Source organism: Aegilops tauschii, chromosome 2, assembly GCF_002575655.3.
Source record: "Aegilops tauschii subsp. strangulata cultivar AL8/78 chromosome 2, Aet v6.0, whole genome shotgun sequence".
NCBI lineage: Eukaryota > Viridiplantae > Streptophyta > Magnoliopsida > Poales > Poaceae > Aegilops > Aegilops tauschii.
In genome coordinates this window covers 173,154,523-173,164,190 of record NC_053036.3, presented here as the reverse complement: position 1 = coordinate 173,164,190, position 9,668 = coordinate 173,154,523, and the positions used below count along the sequence as shown (strand labels likewise).

The window sequence follows — 9,668 nt, the reverse complement described above, 5'->3', positions numbered from 1 at the left end:
GATCTGTGAAGGTAGGGAGACAAGTATTGTCACTACCGACCTCCGCATCCCACCTTCACACCAATATTAATTCCCCCGAGTCCACAAGGGGCTAATGTTGAGTGAGCGCTCTCAACAAAACCATGAGGATATCAACAACAAAAATAAAGGAGATACTTGGACCGGTTATTAAACATTAAGTGCTAATCATGCAAAGGTTCAACCAAATCCTTGAGAACTAATACAACTACTCAAACATCATAGAGGGGGATGCAAGTTACAAGCCGGCACAGAGCCGGTGGAGGAGAGAAGCATGGTAGCGATGATAATGGAGGCGGCGCCGGTGATGGAGATGGTTCGAGCCAGTGCGCGTGGTGGCGATGCCTCCTCTTCGTCCTCTTGATTTGGCCCTTCTTCTCTCTATGGATGTGGTCTTGGAGTAGCAATGCAGATGGGATGGATGTGTAGAAGAATGATGTAAATGATTGTGGCAGTTGCTAGGATTGGAGGTGCATATATAGGAGGCCTCCTAAAGTCCCCTCCATAGATGTGGGTCCTCCTCCTTCATCTAGGGGCTCAAAATGAGCCAAATACTCTCCCAAACTATCCTTATCAGCCAAGGATCATGAGGGAACAAACGAAGGTGAAATCGGTGAAGAATCTCGTTTAGAGAGGCTACTTTCAGGCCGACTCCACCTGGTACGACCACCGGCACGACTATTTTTGGCCGTACTGGAGGTCGTCTTTTGTTTCTGACCTCCTCTGATAAAATGCTCCTAATTTCCTCATTCGAACTACGTTGTCGATGTTCTTGTGGTAGTTGAAATCGCAAGAACACCGCCGATGCACCGGCAGTATTAGATTTTGATTTGAGGTACTTCAGAGTAAAAAATAACCTTTTTAGGCACTTTGGGAAAATCACTTTTTTGATCTTGAGGACGCCAACCGGATCTAAGCTCCACCGTCAGATTTTGAACATGAGGAGCGGCTACATAGAGGGTGCAGAGGATGAAGGAGACACGAGACTGCTGGAAGTGGCGCGGTCGGGGAGCCATGGAGAAGGCAGTCATTGTCGCCATGCTCCAGCCCATTTCCTCCCACAAAGGTTTGGCGCAAGATCCAGTCAGCTTGGGTGAATCGCGGCGGAGGACGGGTCCGAGCAACTTACTGGCCAGGCGGGGAAGCGACGACGGTTTGGGGGTTAGGGCGTCTCCAATGGCAACCCGTGAAAAACCTCCCGCATCTTGGGGGGGGGGGGGGGGGCAGTCCGCGGACACGGATGCGGGAGGTAGCCAGCCAACACTAACCGCATACATTTTCACAAGAACTCAAACCAACCGGACGAAATTCGTGCAAACACGGCTGGATTTCATGCAAACATGACGGATTTCATGTAAAAAGCCAAATTTTCATATAAACATGACGGATTTCAGTGCATTTACATCAACGATGCTAGTCCGGCTCTGAAGGTATAATTAATACCTAGTCTAAATCGCCGCCTGCGGATCCCTTTGTCTTCCTCATGTATGGCATCCCGATCATCGGACTGTCGGGAGCCCCGGAGTTATATGCTTCAGCGCAAAGGACGACTCGCTTCCCCGCCACTCATCGGAGTGGAATCCCCGGCTGATGCTTCAGCGGGAGGGGAAGGCGACACCTCCGCTTCCGTGAAGCCCATGTGGGATCGACAGAGGTCCTCGAAAGAGAAGAACCGGGCAAGGCAACGGCTGTGTACGCCGGTGTCGCCTAGGCGGTGGCCTTCATGGGACCCAAGCGGTGGCGGACTCCCATGTTCTACTTCTCCTTGGTGATGGCGGCGGACGCGGAGGCGCCGGCCACCGACTCGTTGCTCTTTGCTGATGACCCACAAGTATAGGGGATTAATTGTAGATCTTTTCGATAAGTACGAGTGTCGGACCCAGCAAGGAGCAGAAGGAAATGACAAGTGGTTTTCAGCAAGGTAATGTCGGCAAGTGCTGAAATTATAAGTAGCAGAGTAGTTTGATAGCAAGATAATTTTTAACGAGCAAGTAATGATAATAGTAACAAAAGTGCAGCAAGGTAGCCCAATCCTTTGAGGCAAAGGACATGCCAAAATGGTCTCTTATAATAAACAAAGCGTTCTTGAGGGTACATAGGAATTTCATCTAGTCACTTTCATCATGTTGATTCGATTTGTGCTCGCTACTTTGATAATCTGATATGTGGGTGGACCGGTGCTTAGGTGCCGTTCTTACTTGAAAAAACCTCCTACTTATGATTAACCCTCCCACAAGCATCCGCAACTGCGAGAAAAGTATTAAGAATAAATTCTAACCATACCATTAAACTTTTGGATCCAATCGGTCCATTACGGAATAACGCATAAACTAGGGTTTAAGCTTCTGTCACTCTCGCAACCCATCATCTAATTGCTACTCCACAATGCATTCCCTTAGGAGCAAATATGGTGAAGTGTCATGTAGTCGACGTTCACATGACACCACTAAGGGAATCACAACACACATACTATCAAAATATCAAACACATATCAATTTCACATGATTACTTGCAACATGATTTGTCCCGTGACCTCAAGAACAAAAGTAACTACTCACAAATGATAATCATGCTCAAGATCAGAGGGGTATTAAATAGCATATTGGATCTAAACATATAATCTTCCACCAAATAAACCATATAGTAATCAACTACAAGATGTAATCAACACTACTAGTCACCCACAAGCACCAACCTATAGTTCCGGTAACAAGATTGAACACAAGAGATGAACTAGGGTTTGAGATGAGATGGTGATGTTGAAGATGTTGATGGAGATAGCCCTCCCCAAGATGGGAGAGTTGTTGGTGATGATGATGACGATGATTTCCCCCTCCGGGAGGGAAGTTCCCCCGGCGGAATCGCTCCGCCGGAGGGCAAAAGTGCTCCTGCGCAAGTTCCGCCTCAAGACGGCGGCGCTCCATCCCGAAAGTCCTCTCCTTTTTTAGGTCAAAATGACTTATATACCAGAAGATGGGCACTGGAGGTGGGTCTGGGTGAGCACAACCCACCAGGGCGCGCCTGGGCTCCCTGGCGCGCCCAGGTGGGTTGTGCCCACCTGGTGGGCCTCCCCTGGTACTTATTTGCTCCAATATTCATCAAATATTCCATAAAAATTCTCTGTGAAGTTTCAGCTTGTTTGGAGTTGTGCAGAATAGGTAGCCTAACGTAGCTTTTCCAGGTCCAGATTTCCAGCTGCCGGAATTCTCTCTCTTTGTGTGTACCTTGCAAATTATGAGAGAAAAGGCATTAGAATTACTCCAAAAAGCATTATTATGCATAAAACATCATAAATAACAGTAGGAAAACATGATGCAAAATGGACGTATGAGCGGGGTCTGTTCCACCGCAGCCCGCGCGAGCCTGCAAAACACATTTTCTGAAATTGACACATAGCTCAAATGTCACACATAAATATGATTTTAAATAACATAAAATGTGAATGTTATGAATCCAAATTACAATAATTATTCAAACACCGAAGTAAACTAATAATTCAATACAACAATTGTCTAGATTACAACAATGATACCGATCACACAAGAATTAAATGAATTGAATGTAAAATTGGTCGGTGCCTTTGTCAATTGTGCTCAATTCCTTTGACCATGCCTATGCCAATGGTGCTCAATGAGATCCTCCTGAAGCTGATGGTGGGTGTTTGCATCTTCAATTTGTCGGTATGTCTGAAGGAATGCTTGTATGCGATCAGGGTCTCTGGCTGGTTTGACACGGCTACCGACATTAGTGATAGAAGAACTCCAAGTTCACGTCCCTCTCATCTTCGATGATCATGTTGTGACGAATCACACAACATGTCATGATGTTCTTCAAGGTTGGCTTGTCCCAAAAACGAGCAGGACCACGAACAATGGCAAATCTAGACTGCAAAACCCAGAAGGCTCTTTAAATATCTTTTCGGGCAGCCTCTTGTACCTTTGCAAATTCAATATGCTTTCTAGTTTTGGGCTTTTTGATGCTCTTCACAAATGTACACCAAGAAGGGTAAATACCATCTGCAAGATAGTACCCTTTTGTGTACTCATGCCCATTCACCGTGAAGTTGCAAGCAAGAGCATCACCACTAGCAAATCTAGCAAACAAATGAGACCGTTGCAACACATTGATATCGTTGAGAGTACCCGGCATACCAAAAAAGCAATGCGAAATCCATAAATCCTGAGATGCAACGGCCTCTAGAACAATTGTTGCATCACGAGACTTGCCACAATACTGCCCGTGCCATGCCTTCGGGCAGTTTTTCCAAGTCCAATGCATGCAGTCAATACTTCCTAGCATGGAGGCCAACCTCGTTTCTCATTTGCTGCCATCAAGTTTTTGGTGTCTTCTCGTTGGGTGCACGAAAATAGACAGGACCAAAGACGCGGATGATCACTTTGGCGAACCTGCGCACAGACTCAATTATAGTATCATTGCCAATGCGAAGATACTCGTCGGCATAGTCAGCTGGAATTCCATATGCAATCATCCGCATGGCTGCGGAGACTTTTTGATATGCACTAAAACCCAACAAGCCCGCGACGTTTCACCTTTAAGTAAAAAACCGAGAATTGGCCTCGCAAGCTTGCATAATTTTTACGAAGAGGGGTCCGCTCATTCGATACCTTCTCCGGAAGAGGTGTGGCGGATAGGTAGGATTGTCCGCGAAGTAGTCCTACATCAACATCTCGTTCTCGAGAATGCGGTTGCGAGGGGTGCAAAGACGGCCGGCGGTCGATCCTCGCTGTCTCTTGCGGGTTCGATCCTTGACCTCCTTCACGGTCAGGACCACCACCACCATCTACTACCGATGGCGCTCGAGCATGGACTCCACGCCCGAGTCGTCGGACGAGGACGAATCCTCGAGAAAAATTGTTGGGTAGGGCTCTGACGTCTACTACGCAACTTTATTATTGTAGACCCGTGTTGGGCCTCCAAGCACAGAGTTTTGTAGGACAGTAGAAATTTTCCCTCAAGTGGATGACCTAAGGTTTATCAATCCGTGGGAGGTGTAGGATGAAGATGGTCTATCTCAAACAACACTGCAACCAAATACAAGAAATCTCTTGTGTCCCCAACACACCCAATACAATGGCAAATTGTATAGGTGCACTAGTTCGGCGAAGAGATGGTGATAAAAGTGTAATATGGATGGTAGAAATATATTTTTATAATCTGAATAAATAAAAACAGCAAGGTAATGAATGATAAAAGTGAGCACAAACTATATTGCAATGCTTGGAAATGAGGCATATGGTCCGTACTTTCGCTAGTGCAATCTCTCAACAATACTAATATAATTGGATCATATAACCATCCCTCAAAGTGCGATGAAGAATCACTCCAAAGTTCTTATCTAGCAGAGAACAAAAGACGGAATCGTTTGTAGGGTACGAAACCACCTCAAAACTATTCTTTCTGATCAATCTATCCTAGAGTTCGTACTAAATAACACCAAGCTATTCTTTCCGATCGATCTAACCAAGAGTTCGTACTAAAATAACACCAAAGCAAATTCAGATTCATAATATTCAATCCAACACAAAGAACTTCAAAGAGTGACCCAAGATTTCTACCGGAGAAACAAAGACAAGAACGTGCATCAACCCCTATGCATAGATTACCCCAATGTCACCTCGGGAATCCGCAAGTTGAGTGCCAAAACACATATCAAGTGAATCAATATGATACCCCATTGTCATCACGAGTATTCATACGCAAGACATACATCAAGTGTTCTCAAATCCATAAAAGTATTCAATCCGATAAAACGAAATCTCAAAGGGAAAACTCGATTCATCACAACAAGATAGAGAGGGGAAAACACCATATGATCCAACTATATTAACAAAGTCCACGATACGTCAAGATCGTGACATCTCAAGAATACGAGAGAGAGAGAGATTAAACACACAACTACTGGTACAAACCCTCAGCCCCGAGGGTGAACTACTTCCTCCTCATCATGGTGGGCGCCAGGATGATGAAGATGGCCGCCGATGATGATTCCCCCCTCCGACAGGGTGCCGCAACGGGGTCTAGATTGGTTTCTCATGGCTACAGAGGCTTACAGTGGCGGAACTTCTGATCTAGAGTTACCCCGAGTTTTTTTGGAATATTTGACGATTTATAGGGCGAAGAGGGGGTACGGGAGGCCACCGAGGTGGGCACAGCCCACCTGGGCGCGCCTGGGGCCCAGGCCCAGGCGCGCCCTGGTGGGTTGTGCCCCCTCGGGGCACCCCCCAGGTGCTGCTCTGGCCCATTGGATGTCTTCTGGTCCGTAAAAGAATCAACAAAAAGTTTCGCGGTGTTTCGACTCCGTTTGATATTAATTTACTGCGATATAAAAAACAAGCAAAAACAGCAACTGGCACTGGGCACTGAGTCAATAGGTTAGTCCCAAAAAATGATATAAAGTTGCTATAAAATGGTTGTAAAACATCCAAGAATGATAATAAAATAGCATGAATACTTCATACATTATAGATACGTTGAAGACGTATCAGGCTCAAATCCATCTACAAAACAAATGCATCCGAGTTCGCATCACCGGAGTTTGACGAGAGGTGGAGCTACAAGGGGCTCACCGGAGCGGCGACGACCGGGGGCGGCTCGGCGGATCCGGGGCGGGCGGCGACTCGAGTGGTGATCGATCCGGCGGCGGATAGGCTCGGCTCGACGGATCCGGGGCATCGGCGAGTGGACCCGGGCGTAGTGCGGCCTTGCGGCGCGATTCCGCTGACGAAAATAGCCGAAATCGCAGGCAGCGGTGGCGGGCGGCTGCGAGTGGGGAGCGCGCGCACTGAAATGTCCCTCCCGCCAACCGCTTCCGCGGGATACAGGGCACCGACGGGGCGGGGTGGGGGGGGGGGGTGGGGGGAGGGACTGGATATTCGCGGGTCGGAGGGGTCGATTTACCGCGCCCCTCAAAATTTTAACGGTCGGACGCGTATAAGGGTTCTGTTCGGGTCGTTTTTTAGTCCAAAACCGTAAACTGGCGGTTATTTTGCGGATCAGGTATATAAGGGGTCTGGTGGAGTTACTTTTAGGTTTGTATAGCATGTTTCTATTTTTGCTTGGTTTGGCTTTGGCCGCCGGCTGGTCTGAATCTTATGTGAACGTTATGGTTTCTTGCTATGCAAATGGAGCCGGGGAGCCGAATGATGGTTCCACAGAAGAAAGCGACTCGCAGAATGGATACACTGCGCACCACGGCACTTGCTGCATAGCTAGCGGGAATCATTTCCCTCCGTCGGCAAAACCAAAATCTCGCCCACGAGCCTCTGCAGCGCGGTGCACGACGAGCCGCCCTCGCCGACGGCCTTCCTGCACGCGGCGCTCGTCTCCGCGGCCGTCATCCTCGCCTTCCTCCCCTCCTCCGACGCGCCGCCCATCAGGCTCCGCACCGCTCGCTCCAGCTCGGCCGCCTCCACGAAGAATCCCTTCCTCCGGTCCATCTCCAACGCGACCGCCGCGCCCACGCCGGCCACGAGCTCGAACGCGTTCAGGTGCTGCTCCCCGTACAGCGGCCACGGGATCATCGGCACGCCGGACCACAGGCTCTCCAGGATGGAATTCCACCCGCAGTGCGTCACGAAGCCGCCCACGGCGGCGTGGGACAGGATCTTCCTCTGCGGCGCCCAAGCCGGCCACACCAACCCCCTCCCCGCTGTCGCCTCCAAGAACCCCTCCGGGAGCACCTCGTCCAGGTTCGCGTCCGTCGGGAGCCGCGTGCCGGCGACGGGCGGGCCTCGTAGCACCCACAGGAAGCGATGGCCGCTGCGCTCCAGGCCGGCGGCTACCTCCCTCACCTGTGCCGCGTCGAGGGACCCCATGCTCCCGAAGCAGAGGAAAAGCACCGAAGCCAGCGGCTGCGCGTCGAGCCACCGCACGCACTCGTGCGGCTGCTCGTCGTCCGTCGAGCCGAACCAGACAACCGGGCCGATCGCGTGGAGAGCCGGAGCAGGGCGTCCGGGGACGCAGCGGCCGTCCTGGATCGCCGCGAGAACCGAACTTTCGAGCTCGACGGAGGTGTTCACGATGACGCCCCTGGCTTCCATGAAGCGGCGGCCGTGGTACTCGAACCAGTCGTAGCTCTGGATCTTTGCTTTCACAAGGCATGCCGGCATGTAAGACGGCGGCACCGGCGGCAGCCCGGGCACGTCCACCGTGCTCTCCATCGCCTCAAACCCGGCGCCCGTCAGATCCTCGCGGAGCGCAGGCAGGCGCAGCATGAGCGCCAGGAACGCGGCGGGGGAGGCAAAGTACACGTACGCCGGCACGGTGAGCTCGTGGAGAACGTCGAATAGGGCAGTTAAGAAGAGGTCGACGACGACCGCGGCCACCCGGGACGACGGCCTGAGGCCCGCGATGGCCGCCTTGACGTGGGGCGCGTGGAGCTGGACGTACCGGGACGCGAATTCAACAGGGTCCACGCTGCCGGTGGGATGCTCGACGGCGGGGAGCTGGAGGAAGCGGATGTCGAGGCCGGAAGCTGCCTCCCGGCGCACGTGGCCCTCAACCTCCGACGCCATTGCTTCCGATGGCGCGTGCATGACGAGCACGGTCAGCGTGAAGGCGCCCCGGCCGGTGGCGAGAAGCCTCTTGCCGGCTTCGAGCGCGGACATGAAGTGGCCGGATCCCCAGCTCGGGACGAGGACCACGGTTGGGCGACACGACATTGATGGACTTGAGTGGACACAATGGCACTTCGAATTTTGGTCAGCAGTGGCGAGCTCTGCGTTGGACGAGTTGGACGGACCCTCTTGAGGCGATCATGCCAGGCCCCTTATTTTATGCGACAAGTTCGAGTGCTACCCTGGCTTTGGTCGCATCCAAATTGCATCAGCTTTGCCACCGAAAGGTACAGCCTGCCGAATACGTCGCCTTCTTCGAAAAAGAACAAATGAGCATACGCAACGCCATATGAAGCAATACTAAGGATTCTCCATTTTCGTTGTCATCGTACTAGTATGAATAAGCTAAGGACTTCCCAATGGAAAAATGAAAGATCATGGCCGGGCAAGGACCGCTTCAAAACACTTCCCTTTCAAAAATGTTAAAGAACTGACGTTGGATTTTTTTAGTTTTGCTTCGGTATTTTTACATCTCCCAGCGAATGCCCATAATTGCCATGTGAAAACAGACAAAATTGCCATGATGTTGTACAAGATTTGTCATGCTCTAAAACGAAAATTGACATATAGTGTGAAAATTGGCAGAAAATTTCAAAGCTGCGCAGAATAATTGTCATGCGTTTGATCGGGATCTGGCAGCCCTAGGCATTCGCTGGGATTGCTTAAAATGGACGTTCACTAGTTAGTGATGTCTTTTTTCTTTTCATGCAAAAGGATTAATGTTCTCTGCAGTTTTATCCTGGTGTTTAAATGAGCTTATTCTCATGCACGGGGCGTCCCATTCCCACGGGGTTGTACCATGCCCATGGGAGGGCGTCTAGCGAAGTGTCGTTCAGGTCCAACAACTAACTTTTCGGCGTTAGCTATTTAAGGGTCATTCTTCCACGTCGCTTTTGCGGACAAATCTTACATGTTTCTACCATTATTCCGTGCCACAAACCAACTCCCGCAAATCCTTATCTCCCCTCTAAGTGAGGTGGGGGGGGGGGGGGTGGGTGGGTGGGGGTTGTGGAT

General features: G+C 50.4%; 1 protein-coding gene across 1 annotated transcript; it reads right to left on the bottom strand.

Moving 5' to 3' along the window:
- Positions 1-7,170: 7,170 nt before the first annotated feature.
- On the bottom strand, positions 7,171-9,206 carry LOC109735983 (malvidin galactosylase UGT88C3). The gene has a single exon (XM_020295183.4). The coding sequence runs from the start codon at positions 8,697-8,699 to the stop codon at positions 7,248-7,250; it is 1,452 nt and encodes a 483-aa protein (XP_020150772.1). The 5' UTR covers positions 8,700-9,206; the 3' UTR covers positions 7,171-7,247.
- Positions 9,207-9,668: the final 462 nt, after the last annotated feature.

Bases quoted from the DNA above. Each gene is read 5' to 3' on its own strand.
- LOC109735983 (XM_020295183.4), bottom strand. From the start codon at position 8,699: ATGTCGTGTCGCCCAACCGTGGTCCTCGTCCCGAGCTGGGGATCCGGC.